This window comes from Cydia strobilella, chromosome 4, assembly GCF_947568885.1.
Source record: "Cydia strobilella chromosome 4, ilCydStro3.1, whole genome shotgun sequence".
Taxonomy (NCBI): domain Eukaryota; kingdom Metazoa; phylum Arthropoda; class Insecta; order Lepidoptera; family Tortricidae; genus Cydia; species Cydia strobilella.
The window spans coordinates 10,165,827-10,185,532 of NC_086044.1; the positions used below are offsets into that span (position 1 = coordinate 10,165,827).

At 37.3% G+C, this 19,706-nt stretch overlaps 2 protein-coding genes across 3 annotated transcripts in view; one reads left to right on the forward strand and one right to left on the reverse strand.

Annotated features, from left to right (window-relative positions):
* Positions 1-18,310, reverse strand: part of LOC134740992 (protein 60A) — a 32,449-nt gene extending 14,139 nt beyond the window's left edge. Inside the window, exon 1 of the mRNA XM_063673708.1 lies at positions 17,740-18,310. Within this exon, the coding sequence (XP_063529778.1) occupies positions 17,740-18,106 (367 nt within the window). The 5' untranslated portion in view covers positions 18,107-18,310. The remainder of the gene's footprint in view (positions 1-17,739) is intronic.
* Positions 4,300-10,877, forward strand: LOC134740980 (uncharacterized). Of its 2 annotated transcripts, XM_063673675.1 has the most exons (6): positions 4,384-4,863; positions 5,300-5,418; positions 6,099-6,239; positions 7,044-7,757; positions 8,245-8,404; positions 9,741-10,877. In XM_063673675.1, exons 1-6 carry the CDS (start codon positions 4,800-4,802, stop codon positions 10,247-10,249), a joined length of 1,707 nt encoding a protein of 568 aa, XP_063529745.1. In that variant the 5' UTR covers positions 4,384-4,799; the 3' UTR covers positions 10,250-10,877. The 2 variants fall into 2 exon arrangements, 1 of the variants encoding a protein (XP_063529745.1); XR_010127839.1 differs by lacking the exons at positions 5,300-5,418; positions 7,044-7,757; positions 8,245-8,404; positions 9,741-10,877 and having other exon boundaries at positions 4,300-4,863; positions 6,099-6,631.
* Positions 18,311-19,706: the final 1,396 nt, after the last annotated feature.

Here is a 19,706-nt window from a genome sequence, read left to right on the forward strand (position 1 = left end):
CGCTAGGTGCGGTTGCACGCGCCGCCACAGGCCGCACCACGCCGCTTTTAAATTAACTAGCTTATGTTTGTTTTGTTTGTTTTTATTTTATTTTTATCACTAACAGATTTATAAGTTTTGCTGTGCCTTGTACTAACAATAATATGGATTTTTTATTCGAAATAAAAATATTGAATTGAATTGAATTAATTATTTTTATGATTTTGACCCATGTTTTTTCACTGATATCCGTTAAAATTGTTAAATAACAAACGAAACCGTCAACGCCCTCTATACGAGAGTAGGCCAAAGGTAGTGGCGGCATCTGATCGAGAATAAAATTTTCGTGATTTCTGAGGCACGTTTTTTCCTTAGACTGTATCCATCTATTACCGAGTTATATCTCTTTGCGTGTACTTAAGAGTCAGTTCCACCAAACCGTCTGTCGCCGTTAAAAACGTTCGCAAAATTGCACTCAGAGAAAAATCCGGAGACAAGGCTGCAGTTTTACGTTGCGAACGAATTATTGATAAAAACACAAAACTACTTTGGGACATTGACAACCTAGCCTTTGCTAGCGCAGCAACTTTTTTTTTGCGAAACGCAATTATTGCGAAACTAACAATAAAAATGTTGTTAAACTATCAATTTTTCGATGCCTTGTCATAATAGCATAGTTAAAAATGCGAATTTAACATAGTTTGGCTTTGCTCATTGCACAACGTGTGATTTGTGAGTTGTGGTTTTAGCAACTTTGAGGACCTTTGTCAAAATAACAAAAGATAACTCTGCGAAATCTTCACAGTTAAAGTTTGTGCGGTTCGCAATGTTCGCCGACACATTGTTTTTTACTTTGTGACAATAGCAACTTCAAGAGCCTTTGTCAAAATAACAAAACAGAACTCTGCGGAATCTACACGGCTAAAGTTTGGGGGTTGACAGTGTTCACAACCACATTGATTTATACCTTGTGATGTTAGCAAATTTGAGGACCTTTGTCAAAATAACAAAGAATAACTCTGCGAAATCTTCACAGTAAAGTTTTGTGAGGTTCGCAATGTTGGCCGCCACATTGTTTTTTACTTTGTGACATTACCAATTTCAAGAGCCTTTGTCAATATAACAAAATAGAACTCTGCGGAATCTACACGGCTAAAGTTTGGGGGTTGACAGTGTTCACAACCACATTGATTTAAACCTTGTAATGTTAGCAACTTTGAGGACCCTTGTCAAAATAACAAAGAATAACTCTGTGAAATCTTCACAGTTAAGTTTTGTGCGGTTCGCAATGTTGGCCGCGACATTGTTTTTTACTTTGTGACATTAGCAACTTCAAGAGCCTTTGCCAAAATAACAAAATAGAACTCTGCTGAATCTACACGGCTAAAGTTTGGGGGTTGACAGTGTTCACAACCACATTGATTTAAACCTTGTAATGTTAGCAACTTTGAGGACCTTTGTCAAAATAACAAAGAATAACTCTGCGAAATTTTCACAGTTAAGTTTTGTGCTATTCGCAATGTTGGCCGCCACATTGTTTTTTACTTTGTGACATTACCAATTTTAAGCGCCTTTGTCAAAATAACAAAATAGAACTCTGCGGAATCTACACGGATAAAGTTTGAGGGTTGACAGTGTTCACAACCACATTGATTTAAACCTTGTAATGTTAGCAACTTTGAGGACCCTTGTCAAAATAACAAAGAATAACTCTGTGAAATCTTCACAGTTAAGTTTTGTGCGGTTCGCAATGTTGGCCGCGACATTGTTTTTTACTTTGAGACATTAGCAACTTCAAGAGCCTTTGCCAAAATAACAAAATAGAACTCTGCTGAATCTACACGGCTAAAGTTTGGGGGTTGACAGTGTTCACAACCACATTGATTTAAACCTTGTAATGTTAGCAACTTTGAGGACCTTTGTCAAAATAACAAAGAATAACTCTGCGAAATTTTCAGTTAAGTTTTGTGCGGTTCGCAATGTTGGCCGCCACATTGTTTTTTACTTTGTGACATTACCAATTTTAAGCGCCTTTGTCAAAATAACAAAATAGAACTCTGCGGAATCTACACGGATAAAGTTTGAGGGTTGACAGTGTTCACAACCACATTGATTTAAACCTTGTAATGTTAGCAACTTTGAGGACCTTTGTCAAAATAACAAAGAATAACTCTGCGAAATCTTCACAGTTAAGTTTTGTGCGGTTCGCAATGTTGGCCGCCACATTGTTTTTTACTTTGTGATATTAGCAACTTCAAGAGCTTTTGTCAAAATAACAAAATAGAACTCTGCGGAATCTACACGGCTAAAGTTTGGAGGTTGACAGTGTTCACAACCACATTGATTAATACCTTGTGATTTTAGCAACTTTGAGAGAGCCTTTGTCAAAATCACAAAAGAGAACTCTTAACTACAAATTTTAAGTTGAATTACAATGTTTGCAGGTGTTACAAGGGTAAATAATCCAATAATAGGTTTTTGTTTTAACCTTTTCACCGCCAAAGACGGAAAATCACGTCAGCGGAAAGTCGTACCACTGACGCCACGACATTTGCTCCTATTAGAAAACCATACATTTGGTTTATTGCTTGGCGTCTGGTCTGAGTCACGTCGAATTACTTCGCTGCTTGGCGTTGAAACGGTTAAGACATATTAAATATACTAGCTGTTGCCCGCGACTTCGTACGCGTGGATTTGTATGTTGGTGGTTATATATTTTAAATGAGCATAGAACATTATGCAGCAAAAGATATCAGTAGGGACGGTAAATCATTTGTTAATAATTATACAGCGCATGAAATTTGTCTTTCAGAAAGTACAAAGTTTCAAGCCCCTAGCTGAAAAAAATTGTTCTCGATATAAACCCTCTCAACACTCAGACTTTCAAGTCCACTATTTAAAAAAAATGTTCGCTCCCACTGCAAACTTTATTAATACAAACTTTTCAAACACGGTGCAATCAGTTTTCGTCTATTTTAATATAATGCCCTTTTACCAAGTTTCATGTTCCTAGCTAAAACGAAAACTTGTACTACATATAAACTTATATACATCCCCTTTTTAACACCCTTAAGGGTAGAATTATTAAGAACGTTGAAATAACCTTTTTTGTAATATTATACAATGCCTTTCTGGGAAATTTCAATAAGCATTTGTAATGAATTCAAACTTTCAACCCCTTTTTAACTCTTTTAAGGGATGAATATTTAAAAACGCTTAAATTACTTTTCTTGTATTCTAATAATATGCCTTCATACAAAGACTTCTTAGTCCTGTACTCAAAAAAAGGTTTGATCTCCATACAAACTATCAAATAGGGCTTACAAGTTACAAGGGAAGCTTACAAGTTTCCACACATTTTTTTTTTCGTGGTTGGGTAGATAATGTGTTTGTGTTCCAAAAATTGGTAATTTCTAGAAAAAGGCTTCGTTTTTGGGACATAGTGTTGTATAACTTTTTAATGTGGAATTTAACAAGCTTTCGTTTCGCTATACACAGTATTCACATTAAACCCAGATATTCCGAGAAAAAAAGAAAAACCAAAAAAGACTTATACTTTTCAAGATGGCGTTTGATCCCCGTGGACCCGAAGCTCCAATTTTATGACACGCAAACGGATCCCTGAAATTGTAGGTGTCAAATTTCATTACTGTCACTATTATTTAAACCCCATTTAAGACCTAAAATCTGTTTTTGTAGTCACATTTTTAAGTTTTACACATTTTTCCTCCACTTATTTTAGTAAATTTGTATTGCATAGCACTCGTGTACTAATTATGGATCTACTGATGTCTATTTGATTGAAATCCACTCAATAGTTTAGGCGCTAGAAGTAAAAATATGATTTACTATTCGGCGGCTATTCAAGGCGGCTTTATTAATTTTTCTTTAATAACAAATAATAATAATTAAGTACGTTGTTCCTTATAAAAAACTGCAAACCTGGAGAGTGGAGTCGTAGCACGGTACGCTTATCACCATGCCTGTCACGTTCTAACAAGTATGTGAGTGCGAAAGTGACGGACTTAGTGATAGGGGAAACCATGCTGCGCGGGCTCTAGATTTAGCGACAGCGTCAGTGACAACGTCATGCTCGCGGCCCGCCAGCGCCGCGCTCACAACCCGCCCGCACCGATCTCTCTAGATAAGCAATTATTACCTAAAATAGTTTTTAATCTAACTGCTCTTTGAATCTGTCAAATGCTCACACATAATAAATTATAACCTTCTGTACGTACTACGTGCTGCCCGCGCAGCATGGTTTCCCCTATCACTAAGTCCGTCACTTTCGCACTCACATACTTGTTAGAACGTGACAGGCATGGTGATAAGCGTACCGTGCTATGACTCCACTCTCCAGGTTTGCAGTTTTTTATAAGGAACAACGTACTTAATTATTATTATTTGTACTTAGTACCTACTTACTAATGCCTTTACCCTAAAAACGGAATTCTAAGAAAGGTATTTGATTGCTCAAGTCGCAATGTTAGAATTGCGGAATTTACAAGGGAAAAATTTCTCAAGTTGATAATTTCACAACTTTTACATTGCGAAATAATATAAGCATTGCTAGAAACACAATGTGAACTTTGTTAAAATAGTGATGTTGACTAGTCCTTTGCAAAATTGACAAAAGAATCGTTCATTTCGCTGGCAACATTCGTACGGTTAGGATGCGTGACAAATCGCTAACAACGGAACGTATTTATTTAGTGATTATTATTGTCTTTTCAAACAACGAACCGTTCACGTTGTTAAAAATATAAGGAAATAGTTTCTTTAAAGTTAAGACAGTTATAGGTAAATAGTAAATATAAAGGATGGACGACTTAAGTGTGTTTCTGTTCAACTGTGATTTGATACACCTTTTTGGATCGCTAAACGGTAAGTTATAATTTGTATTTACATAGTTCTAACTAGTTACTATTGTAGTTAATGTAATGTGACTGTCGTTGCTAATCGATATTTGTTTCATCCTAATAAACTATTCGAAGTCGAAGATTTCTTAAATCGAATTTAAAACAATTATTTTTAGGTTATTTTTGAATTGCAATGTTGGACCATTTTTTTTTTACACGACTGCCCAAATAAAGCAATGTATTGTTGTAGACATTATAGCTCCATCGAAATGGCCATTTACTTCTTATTTTTCTTGAAATCATGGAAAATACACGTTGCAATGAAATTATGGCACTTTGAAGCCCCATGGACAAATATATCTGCAAAAATATTGCCGGCATTGTTACCGCCATGACAGTGCAGTGTAGTGGGTTAAATTTATGCAATATGCAGTACTTATTATTTATCTCTATGCTTATAGATCAGGGCGCGGATCTCGATTTTTTATTGAACGCAAACGACCATGAGTTGTCGTTATTGGTCCCGGCAGCAGTTCAAAAAGGGAAACTGCGTATGGCGTTAGACCGTGAGAGAGAACGCGTGAGCAGTTTCATTTTTTCGTATACCTACTTGATTCAAAATTTAGATGTTTTCATTACTTTGAATCAATTTTTAACCGACTTCAAAAAAGGAGGAGGTTATCAATTCGACCGTTTTTTTTTTTTGTATGTATGTTACGTCATAACTCCGTCATTGGTGAACCGATTTGGAAAATTGTTTTTTTGTTTGAATGTGTATAGTCCCAAGTTGGTCCCGTTTTTGTCAAAACCCAGTTTTGATGATGGGATCCATGAGGAATCCAGGGAAAAATTCTTGAATCTTATAGGCATACATATAGCGATTTTTGTATTTTCATTAATGAATCTAGTATTCACGTTCAGAAAAACTGACATTTAATGAAGTGGAACTGCTGATGATGATCAAAACGAAACTCTTTAACGATGCATAGTTCACTTTGACGATTTGTCCTCTTCGTTATGTTTACTAAGCCAGTAAGATTTATAAAGAATTTTTTATCAAGGTTAAGTCTGATGATGGATTCTTAGGGATTGAGGGAACTCCTCAAATCTTATAAGCATACATACAGCGACTTTTGTATTTTCATCAATAAACTAAGCATTAACAATTAAATAGTGCCATTTGATAAACAAATAAAAATAAATAAAATAATGTGAATGGGCATTATGGTTAAATTAATCACTCCTAATTTTATTTTATAGAGAGGAGTTACAAAAGATCCGAGGGATGTAGATGTACAGCAAGTTATAGCTCCAATTAAAAAGCAAGACTCCTTTGTGATTCCATCAAGTAGCCAAAAATCTAGTACATCCTCTGTTGTTACAACATCAACTGAATTATTGGTAATTATAATAATATTTATCTTTACTCTGTATTTAAGGTGGATCATGTTTTTGTTATGCAGAGGGAGTCAACTGTCTGTTCAATCCCCGGTCAGGGCAAATATTTGTGTGATAAACACGAGTATTTGTTCCTGAGTCTTAGGTGTTTTCTATGTATTAAACTATATAAGTATTTATATCGTCACTAGTACCCATATTACAAGTAGGCCAGGAAATAAATACATTTCACAGAATAATTATATTAAGGTACATTATTATTTTGGGTCAAATTATTTCAACTTATTTTAATACGAATTACTCCGACTAATTTATAATACATTTAATTATAATCATATATTTTTAGGGTTCCGTACCCAAAGGGTAAAAACGGGACCCTATTACTAAGACTCCGCTGTCCGTCTGTCTGTCTGTCACCAGGCTGTATCTCATGAACCGTGATAGCTAGACAGTTGTCATTTTCACAGATGATGTATTTCTGTTGCCGCTATAACAACAAATACTATAAAGTACGGAACCCTCGGTGCTCGAGTCCGACTCGCAATTGGCCGGTTTTTTACTATCCAAAAGATTAAAAGTGTAAGCTATTTCTATCATATGTAGTCAATATGAATGTTTTGTTTTTAAGTCTAAAATAAATAAATAACGTTTAGTTTGGGACTAGGTTGATTTTCTGAATAAGATTGTCTCCAAATATTTATTTTATGTATTTATTTTATGTAAATATTATGATTGTGCCCAAATAGTAAATACCCACATGACGTGACTTCTAGTTCTTTAGTAACTTAGTGCTTACTTGATTTTCAGGAATGGGACATCAATTGTGACGATTTACAGTTTATAGATGCAAGCAAACTCATAGGGGCTATAACTGGCGGAAATCTTAAACAAATTTTAGAGACATCCAGTATTGGGAAACCTCTAATCAATAAAAAAGTATTATCGTCTAGTGACCGAAAGATACTGACGGCCCTTATTGTTGAGGCTGAGGTGCGGAAATTGAAAGAAAACACTGACCCAATACGAAAAGAAACCTGGGATACGTGGACATCAGAAATTATAAAGCTTTTCCCAGGTGAAACAAAGGGGGTATATTATAATCCTTTTCGTCTTGTTGATGGAAAAGCTATCCAGGCCAGTGGCCTGATAGTGAACCGATTAATAACAGTACGCAGAAAATTAAATGCAGAAATCCGCAGCCGCAGCAGAAGTCGTAACAGCAGTAATAGCGACAAGAGCAGCGACAGCAGCGGAGACCAAAACAAGAGAAAAAAATCTGCTGTCAAATCTTCTAATGCACGGGTTAGACCTTTTCCTGACACCTTTCAAACAATAAGTACCAATCAAGACTCTGAAAAAGATACCGTGCAGTGGTTGAAGCACTCTTCTTCACCGAGAGAATTGGTAGAAACAAAATGGAACAGTTGTCTACATGAACGCATGGCTGCACTGCAAGAAGGCGACCATGTTAGTTATTTGAGCATCTTCCCAGCACTGCAATGTCCTTGGGGCTATGAATTGGTGAGTCAATGATAATACTAATCAATCAAGTGTCTTCATGCCAGACTTCATGACATCACCAGGCAGAAGTCATCAATTTGTGTTAAGTTATTTTTATACCCAACTGCAGAAAGGAGGTTAAGTTTTTCAAGCGTATGTATGTATGTATCTTTAATTATTTGGCACGCTCTACTGCCTAAACCATTTAGCGGAGTTTAACATATGAGGTGTCATTACATTTGTCTCAGTTTTGCGAGTAAATCCATACTAATATTATAAATGCGAAAGTGTGTCTATCTGTGGCGGGTGGAGTCGCGGGCTAGTAGATTATATTATTATTATGCAGTCGGGTTATTGATTTTCATTTTAAATACTCATATATACACTAGCAACATTTCTCGTTGTATGATTATGAATGATGATTGATGACTAGCAACATTTTTGATTTTGTGAAAGAGCTTTTAAGCTCTAATTGAATAACAAATGTTTGATTTCTGTTTATTTTCAGCTGGCCAGTGACTTTGACAAAATATACCCTGAAATAGAAGGAAAGTTCGAAGAAAATTTCCCGGTAGTGAAAGGTCGCCTGCTATCATTACTAGATGAGAAGGCTCAACAGCTAACACGACCTGACACTTCTATTCAAACTGTTTTGGATCTTGCAACTTGTAAGTTATATTATCGTTTTTTTGTCAAATAGTGTCTTTATTGCCTCTATATGTAAATACAGTATGTACAGTGAGCTTCGAAATTGCATACACTGTACATACTAGGGTGGCTCTAAAAAACCTTTTGTTTTATTTTGTTACACTCATTTTGCTGAAAAAATATTCCCAATTTTGTAACTTTAACTACAAGAGGATGCGTATTTATTATTTAGATTTTTATTTATGTATCTGTTTACACACCATTTGAATATTTGATTTATAAGTTTTGAAGTAAAAAAAAAAAAACAATTTCATTTCTATTTTTTGTAATTTTTCAAAAGGTAGATTTTTTTAAATTCACCTAAAAATTCATAAAAATTTGAAATAAAAATGTTTTTTTACTTAATAACTTATAAATCACATTTTCAAATTATGGGAATAAAAATTGTAGTTGAGATAAAGTTGTGATTGATCAACAAAATAAGGGGGTAGAGCTTGAATTTTTCCCATACACACGTGAACCACCCTGGTACATACGTTTTATTTGTTCAGCCATATAGATTATATAGAAGTAAGTACCTAAGCATAACGTTCAAGTTCTTGCAAGGGGCTCGAGTTTGTTAATATTCTTACTCCCGGAGTAACACAGAATCACACTTGCGAAGAAAAAACTAAATTTTATGCGAAAAAATTCTTAAATACGGTGACATTTCAAACATTCGTCCGCCATATTGTGATTTTTTGCCAAGTTAGGCATCTAAGGCACATACCCATCCGGCATTCAGCCACGATTGAAAATTGAGTAAGAATATTATTTTGAACAGCTATTAAATTAATTAACCGAAATATCTAATTATAAACGTCATTATTTTAAAAGTAAAACTCATGTATACCTACTTGGTTCATATTAAGTAGTAATAGTAGTAGTTATGACATAATAAAAAAAAAGCTGTAACTCCCTAGAGAGTTACACCTTTTTTTCACAATCCATAACTCCTGCGGGAACAATATAGGCCTTTGTCCTTTAGTACACCTGCATGATATTAGATCTTTTTCGAGCAAGTGTGATGAAAATAACATATTATATACAGGGTAGATTTTTTTAACGACACCTGTAGGCCGAGCACATGATTGACGCGACAGTATCTCGCCGCGAGATAGACTACCCGTCTTTTACTAACTGTATGAATTTAAAGGCGACGGGTAGTCTATGTCGCGGCGAGATACTCTCGCGCCAATCATGTGCTAGCCCGGCTGAAAGTGAAGTAGGTACTATAGAGGAGATGACGAATTTTACTCAATAGAAACTTTACCTTAAGTAACCGTTAACCATACTAAGTATTAATTATTTTTGCAGCGGGGGAGGAACAAGCGAATGTTGCGACTTTTCTGGCAGTTCCCCTGTTGCTGAAACAAATGCACACTGTTCCCGTGAAAGGAGTCAGAAAACCCTGGAACCCGTCTAGATTAGAAGTAAGCAACGCGTTTTTAAGCTTGGTGCCATCTACATCGGACCTTCAAAGCCACTTCAGTGAACGGAAGGCCACATTGCAGGAAAAAAAATTGCCTGTTCTTCCATATTTGGTTGCTGTCGGGGCTTGCTGGCAGGATGTTACGCAGTATGATTTAATAATCTCTGAAGACATCAGGTACACGTTTCCCAGCATTTGTAAAGCTGTTTCAAATACTTTTAAGATTCTATGGGCATTAGACTTACCATATTCAAAAGATTGTGCCCCAGTCTGGATGTTTATCCAAAGAAGTATATATGTAATGAAGAGCAAGTTTGACACTGAAGGCACTCCTATGCTAGATTTGCTTGCTTCTGTTTCTAACAGGCACGATGGTGCTGTGTGCAATATGTAAAAGGTCTTTTGTCCAAATGAAGCAATTTAAAACCCATTTTACATTTTATCATCCAGGTAAATGTTATATTTGTCCAAACATGGATTGTGGGAGAACTTATCAACTCTACAATTCATTTAGGCGTCATTATTTGAAAGAACATTCAGATTCTTCTATGTTACAACAGGCTTCAAGTGTACAGGATTTTGCTATTGGACAAGAGACCTCTCCCGTGAATAATGATCCATTACATAATGTGTGTAGCGCAACCGAGTTTCAAATTAAAGAAAATAATAGTACTATACAGAGTGATAGCAAACACAACACACCGCCGCTAAGCGACAGTTTAGGTCAACTTTTCTCATCCCTGTATAGTAATCCCCATTTGCCGAACAATGTGCTAGATACAGTTTATAGCGGTATTCACAACATGTTCACTATGTCAATCAGACCTCTGTTACCAGTAACATCTAGCTCTGCCGTAGCAAAACTGACAACCGATCTAGAGATGTTTAGTTCAACTTATAAACGACATCAGTTCTTTGAAAGTAAGGGTACTTTAGTTAATCCTGAGCCTTATACTGTAGGGCGACGATTTGATTACGTAAAAAAAAAAGGTAAAACTTATTACCAAGCAGTAGAGTGCATAGCCCATAAAATACCTATTAGAGATGTGTTGCACAAATTTTTTTCGTTGCCTAACATACTTCATGAGACCATCGATGCTATGAAAAAACTGATGGCTCATGACACGTCAAACAGTATAGAGCATTATATGCATGGTTCATTTTGGAGACAGAAAAATCATGGAGATAAGATAGTCATGCCCATATTTTTGCAAATTGACGATTTCGAGACTTTGAACCCTTTGGGTAGTCATAGTGGTGTGCACAAACTAGGAGCCGCATACATTTCTCTTCCTTGCCTGCCGTACTATTGTGCCTCTCTGTTAGGTAACATATTTTTAGTCTTACTCTATCATTCCACTGACAGAGTGGAATTTGGGAATCGTATAATATTTCAGCCCCTGATTGACCAGTTTAATGATTTATTTAAGCATGGAATAGTTTTTGATTTGCCAGATTTCAAGGGCACAATTTACTTTGAGTTGTCATTAATTTTAGGAGATAATTTAGGCTTGCATAGTGTTTTAGGATTTGTTGAGAGTTTTTCAAGCAATTTTCCTTGCAGAACATGCAAAGTAGAGAAAAAAGTCATGGCTAATCAGGTTTATGAAGATGAATCTCTCTTAAGGACCGAGTCAAATTACCAGGATGATTTAAAAACGAATAATTCATCTCTGACAGGCGTCAAAGAAAAATGTATATGGCTCGACATAGAAAATTTTAATTTATTTTCGCAAATGGGTTTTGATGTAATGCATGACATGCACGAAGGCTGTGCCAAATACGTCATGTGCTCTTTACTTGTGGTTTTTGTAGACAAAATGAAATATCTTACAATTGATATTGTTAATAACAAAATTTCCTCATTTCAATACGGTCCCGATAAAAAAGATAAGCCCGTCACGCTGGCCATGTCCAATTTACGAAAAGGCAATATACGTTTAAATGCTGCCGAAATGAGCACATTTTGCAAGTATTTTGGTGTAATGTTTGGTGATTTCATTCCAAGACATAATAAATATTGGCAACTGTATATTCAATTAATGACTGTTTTAGATTTTATTATGTCACCCCGTTTTGTATCTGAGCAAATAGACTATTTTAAGTATATGATCGCTGACTTTTGCGAAATGTACATCACACTGTTTAACCAAAGTCTTAAGCCTAAATTTCACAATTTACTGCACTATCATTCGGCAATGTTACGTTTTGGTCCCTTGAGATTTCTGTCTTCAATGCGCTACGAAGCTAAACATCGCTTCAACAAGTTAGCTGCAAAATCAACAAATAACCGAATTAACATGACACTGACAGTAGCTCGAAAGCATCAGTTGATGTTAAATGACATATTCTTGAAAGAAACTATTCGTTCGCCTCTTTCGTTTGGGGGCCAAGCAGAAGTACCAGTTAGTGAATGTAAACAGATTTTAGATCAAATGCAATGGTCAGATATTACAAAATTATATAAAGTGAGTTGGGCGGCAAAGTGTTCCGAGCGCTACCAAGTAAATTCTGTAATAGTTACTGCTATTAATGAAGAAAACATTTATTTTTCCAAAATTGATGACATATATGTTGATGGAGTGTCTAAGATTAGTTTCAAGGCTAAGCCTTTACAAACAATTGGTTTTGATAATCATTACCATGCTTATAATGTACTGGACTCATTACAATCATCACACATATACATTGATCAAGACACCATGCAGTATCCGTTTTTGTGCAACTGTGTAGTCATTGGGCATAACATTAATCTTCCTGAGTATCATATCGTACTCAGTAAACCGATTTAATTAACCCAACTAGAGTAAGATTTAATAATTTGTAGTAATAGTAAGTATGATTACAATTACTTATGCAGGTAATGCATACCCTAACTCAGTTTAGTAAATTAAGTTCAAAAGGGCCGTGGAACATTACAGTGTTAACAATTCCTATTTTAAACATATTTTTGTTCGTATTTTATTTTACAGGAAGTAATCAAATGTTATATTACGGTAAATATGTAATGATTATTGATGGGAATAGCCCTCATTATGAAAACAGTTTTGTTCATGCAGTGATAATATGCTAATAACCCAAAAAAAAATAAAAAATCTGCGGATATAATTCGTGGTTTGGAAAATCCCCCCCCTACACCCTCGAGGACTTTTAGTATGTTTATCTGGACACCACAAGGTATAAATAACTATACCAATTTTCAAAACAACACGAATTATTTCCGCTGATTGATATTTTCGGCTTAATTTGATGTGGCTATAAGTTTAGTTTCTATTTAAACGATATGTAACTACAGTTGTGGCCCTAAGCGCCACTTGCACCATCCTACTAACTAATGAGGGGTTAACCGGTTAACCCCTCATTAGTTAGTAGGATGGTGCAAGTGGCGCTAGATTGTTGTGTTAGGAAACACCTTGCATGTAAGTAGTGACCTGATGTATGAATAGCGTTGTCACTATAATATTGACAGTAAGGTACAGAACTGCACGGGGTGGGTCACGTTATACTGTTGTTGGTTATTACCAGTACTTAGGTTAGGTTAACAGCAGGTAGATATATCGTCGGGTGATAAGCAAAAGTCACTAAGTACCACCACAAGTTCATAGCCATAGTGAACCGTAATATTATGCGAATAAGGTTGATTTTTGTTTAATTATTTTTCAGTAGTTAGTGAGTTTTGCTTGTTACCTGACGGTATGCTAATTATTATTATTTGTTCACATTTAGCGGGTTCGATTCCCGGATCAGCCAGGCGATTTTTCTTAATTATTTGCAATTCGTATTGTTTTGAAATAAAAATGAAAGGAAGCTATTTTTACTTCTACTCGTCAAATATATGGTCATACTTCTAATCCATTCGCATCCATTTAACTTTGAAATAGTAGGTACAGTCAGCTTCAAATAGCCAGCCAAAGTCGCCAAATATGTCGCAACACACCTTTCTTGCCATGGGAATAAGGTTGTGTTTCGATATATTTGGCGAGTTGTCACCAAATATTTGACGAGTGGAAGTAAAAATAGCTTCATTTCTATATTTATTTAAAAACAATACGAACTCAATACATTCAAAGAATTTGAAAAAAGTCGCCTGGCTGATCCGGGAATCGAACCCGCTTTTTTAGTACTTCTAAAGCGGGTTCGATTCCCGGATCCCGCTGACGGTACTTCTGTATAGTGGCTAGAGGGTAAATAGTATTTAAATAGGTATTTTAGTGTTGAATAATAATCACTTTTATATTCGACTCCGTATATTAAAATAACCAGTTAACTGTACAATGGTTCAGGCGGGACTGGCGTCCCGTTGATCCGTTCCTACGGATATGGGTTTTGGCTAATCAGATCAAATCGCGGTGCACGCGCGCTTGAATATGAGCTGACATAGCTTAACTGTTACTATACCGCTAAATGTGAAAAACAAAAAAAACCTTTCAATTTTACTGTACCGATCGAAAGGCTCAATCAAAGGGTTCTTCAAAATAACATAGCATCTTAAATAAATGTATGTAATTAAGCCTTCCGATCGGTACAGTAAATTGCAGGTCTTTCTTTCATTTAGCGGGTTCAATTCCCATTTTCGAAACACCGAGTGTTTGTTTTTGATTTACATATTAGTAAATAGTTGATTTTTCACTGGAAACTTTTAGTTTCCCATTATTATCTACATTATTTGTATTTTAGTGGGCAACATTTTTTTCTATTCTTACGGACCTGCAAACGTTTTTTAATAATAAAAGTTAGTTTTATAAATATTGTTGTATTTTTTCAGGTAGCTATTGTCGTTCGCGACTTTTGGCATTGCTAGTTCTGCAATGTTGAACGTAAACATTGCTATCCCCGCGATATTCCACTGCGGAGCTAGCAACGTCAGCATTGCTATCCCCGCAATATTCCACTGCGGAGCTAGCAACGTCTGAATTGCTATCCCCGCAATATTCCACTGCGGAGCTAGCAACGTCAGCATTGCTATCCCCGCAATATTCCACTGCGGAGCTAGCAACGTCAGCATTGCTATCCCCGCAATATTCCACTGCGGAGCTAGCAACGTTAGCATTGCTATCCCCGCAAAATTCCTCTGCGGAGCTAGCAACGTCAGCATTGCTATCCCCGCAATATTCCTCTGTGGAGCTAGCAATGTCAGCATTGCTATCCCCGCAATATTCCTCTGCGGAGCTAGCAACGTCAGCATTGCTATCCCCGCAATATTCCTCTGCGGAGCTAGCAATGTCAGCATTGCTAGCCCCGCAATATTCCTCTGCGGAGCTAGCAATGTCAGCATTGCTATCCCCGCAATATTCCACTGCGGAACTAGCAACGTCAGCATTGCTATCCCCGAAATATTCCTCTGCGGAGCTAGCAACGTCAGCATTGCTATCCCCGCAATATTCCACTGCGGAACTAGCAACGTCAGCATTGCTATCCCCGCAATATTCCACTGCGGAGCTAGCAAAGTCAGTATTGCTATCCCCGCAATATTCCACTGCGGAGCTAGCAACGTCAGCATTGCTATCCCCGCAATATTCCTCTGCGGAGCTATCAACGTCAGCATTGCTATCCCCGCAATATTTCACTGCGGAACTAGCAACGTCAACATTGCTGTCCCCGCAATATTCTACTGCGGAACTAGCAGCGTCAGAATTGCTATCCCCGCAATATTCCACTGCGGAGCTAGCAAAGACAGTATTGCTATCCCCGCAACATTCCACTGCGGAGTTAGCAACGTCAGTATTGCTATCCCCGCAATATTCCACTGCGGAGTTAGCAACGTCAGCATTGCTATCCCCGCAATATTCCACTGCGGAACTAGCAACGTCAACATTGCTGTCCCCGCAATATTCTACTGCGGAACTAGCAGCGTCAGAATTGCTATCCCCGCAATATTCCACTGCGGAGCTAGCAAAGTCAGTATTGCTATCCCCGCAATATTCCACTGCGGAGTTAGCAACGTCAGTATTGCTATCCCCGCAATATTCCATTGCGGAGTTAGCAACGTCAGCATTGCTATCCCCGCAATATTACACTGCGGAGCTAGCAACGTCAGCATTGCTATAACCACAATATTACACTGCGGAGCTAGCAACATTAACATTGCTATCCCCGCAATATTATTCTGCTGAGCTAACAATATCAACATTGATGACTTCTCTATTCCGTCTTTCAACTTTGCTAAAACTACGACTTCAAAGTAGTTTATATAACGAAGTTCACTTGATAAAACCACAAAATAAAAATTGCTAAAATAGCTATGTTCGGAATAGGCATCAAAGAAAAATTGTTAAAAACTAAATTTGTTAAATTAACAATGTTCATATTGCAATGTAAAGATTTGCTAAATTAGCAATGTTATAAATCACAACTTTTACTATGTATTATTGTCAACGTTATTTCACAATGTCGACATTGCTGAATATTCACAAAGTTAAAATTGCAAAATAGGAGCAGACAGAGTCAAATTGCGAGAAATGTTACGTTGTGAAATTAGCTATATGATTTTTCACAAAGTTGAAATTGCGAAATAGGAGCCGACAGAGTAAAATTGTGAAAAATTCGACTTTGTGAAATTCGCTATGTGCTTTTTCACAAAGTTAACGCTTTCGCTTTGTCATTTACGCAATTTTTTTTCGCAAAATTAAGCTTGCTGCGCCCGCAATTTGACTCTGTCGGCTCCTATTTAGCAACGTTTTTTTGTTATTTTCACAATAGTTTTCTCTGAGTGTGTATTGTACGGGAATATGCATAGTTCTCTGCTAAGTGATGTTGATCAGTCTGTCAACTGGCCCTTAGTGTGGTGTACGGTGTACTATCTCATACGTAATTAGGTAGATATGTAGAGCAGCAAATCATATGATGATTAACATCTTAGTGATGTCATGAATTATAACTCAAAAATTCGAATCGACTATATACTTAGATACATTGCAAATAATAAGTAAGTAAGTATCAGTCTGATTTAAATTGTTACAATATTATCTGCCCGAACCCGAACTAATCCATACCATCATACCCCATGAAGGAAGTTGGAAGATAATTATTTAACAATAAAAACTAACAACACTAGTACAATTCATAAATCTGTCTGAACTTATCTCCCAGCTACGGAATATAACTTGATCCTAAGTTCAGTAGCAATTATGCGTATTCAGAGGTCAGACATATACTAGTCTTCTCTGCAGACGTGCCCAGAAAATGTTGTAATAAGGATCCAGGGTAGACGTCTTAATCATAAAACAAAATAGTTTTTTCGTTGAGCCCGGCTGTCGCCGGACCGCCCGGTTTCCAGTTAGGTCCAATCCAATCACGGTGGCATGCGATTTACTGAGTCATGCCATGCCTTTACCTGGACGTTAACTACCTGGGTTCATTATGTTTTAAATGATAACTCCGACTTAACTGTGGGTTAAGTTGATGGCACTTATATCACGTTATTCCAGAGATGTTTGGAATAAGTTGTTCGTTTTGTTCAAAAGTATGTAACTATTTTAATAACCACCTAATTAGCTTGACTTGATGGTACCATAACATTAAATTATTACAGAAATTCTATAGGTATGCCAAAACATATCAATGCGACATTGAGAATTGCTACCTACCTACAAAAACAAACATTGTACATTAAATAAAAGTTTTGAAATATTAGAAAAACTTAAGGGCACAATCAACGCAAGAAACTTAATAAACTGGTACTTACGTTTACATACATATAATTGAATGAATAAACTTAATTAATTATAAAATAGGTACAATAACAAAGTGCTAAATATACCATTATGCAAATATAAGGATACAAAACGCTGTAAATATAACGAAGTCATCTTCGCGTCTACCTACGCAAGTCGCCGTTGGTAAATTAGTGTTAATTCCTTAAACGAGATGGAAGGATATACTTACTTTTACTCTGGAACGTCATTATGAGATCACTTTCGTCTATGGCATGATGTTCGTCGGCGCTGAGAGCCATCTCGGAGCTCCGCGTTGGGCGCGCTTGTTCGTGCTCTTCAGCTAGCTGCTTGTACACGTCCAGTAGGAAGCTGGGCGCCGAGCGGTCCAGCGCCGCAGCGCGCGTTCGCCGCGGCCGCTCGCCCAGCCCCAGCAGATCCAGAATCTCATGCTCCACCACCATCCGCTCGTCCCGCGTCATCGCATGCTCGATCACGGTCTGATCGATCCCGTTGTCGATATACAACCCCGAGAGAACGGCCTCCGCCGTCACAATAAACAACGTCAAACACACACATCGCCACGCTGTACCGGCCATGATGATGCGTAAGCGCGCGCTCGACTGGCGCGAGAGGACCGAGTGCGGCGCGCGGAGCGCGGAGGCGCAGACGGGATCAACCGCTGAACCTGCCCACTCTCAAGGTGGGCCGCCGCACTCGCCACTCTCCCCACTACTAAAGCTACGTGTATACTGGCGTAAGCTGAGCACAGCCTCTGTAGCAACAGCCGGTATAACAAACCGGTCTGCAACTTGTATTGTTTCCACGACATAAAAACAAAACATTAACAAAGATCTTTTTTTAAGGGCTCGCGTCGCGTTCAATATACCGAATTGAATTATATGCTAAATGGCACTGGTAGGTCCTATTTCTGACCTATAGTATATCAACGTTTATCGCAACGATAAGGCCTCTGTGCATTCGTGCCTTTGTACTTTGCAATGTGCAACTATGTATATTATGTTTACGTAGGTAAGTACATATTCCTGTCATTGCATCAAACAGAGTCAACCTAGCCAAACAAGTAGAATCAAGTTACGTGTGTAGCAAACAAGAAGCTACCCAACCCAATGGAGGAAGTGTGAACAGAGCTTTAGGCGCATACTTTCAATGTGATGAATAACGTAAACAATACAATCCAAGAGCGGCACTCGACTGCGCTCAGCCCAACCTCACGCACTGTAACATTCATTGTGAAGTTATGAACTCACGCTTGATTTTGAGCATGCCAAATACCTATTTACTTATCTTATACCTTTAAACGAGGAATTCTTGTAGGTATATATTTATACTTATATTTCGGGGATCTCGGAAACGGCTCTAACGATTTCGGGCGATTTTCGGGGGAGAAAAATCGATCGAGCTAGGTGTTATCTCTGGGAAAACGCGATTTTTGAGTTTTTATTGTTTTCCGAGCAAAGCTCGGTTTCGCAGATATTTTTTATAAAACTTGATTAGAAGAAACAATTTATATAGGTACCTACTGTTATTAAGTTAACACTTTAAATTAGCAGTGAAATCTGGCTTTGTAGATAAGACATCAAAATCAGTAGGTAAGACACAAAAAGTGAAACTAATTCAGCGGTAGCGGCCGGCGATGTCACGACTTGTCAAATAACAGTGTAGAAACGCACTCCACAATAGAATAGATGCCGAATATGAAGGTACACGCAGGTACCTCGTACATCTTACTACACAACTCACTACAGAAAAAAATCCCTGTTACCTTTAGATCCAGAGATTTGTAACATAGGTACATAATTGGATCTGAGCCCAGCTCCACACGCGCACTGATAGAGCCCATACTAGTCATGAATGAAATGAAAATGCTTTATTGACACAAAAAGGTACAAAATATAAACTAACCCAACTTAAAATAACAATAGTAATATTAAATATACCTTATAAATTATAATTCATATAGTTCTAAATAATGAGGTAAAAATGAATGAGGAGGAAATGGAAATGAGTGAGGTGAAAATGCCCGCCCACATAGCACATGGGTGACACTTCAGCGCTGTTTTTCAGCTAGAACCAGACTCCGTTCGAGTATACCGCGTTTTAACATTAACTTATAATAAATTAAAGCGACCGTTACCGTTACCGAACCCTCCCCGTTACCGTTAGGGAAGTTCAGAA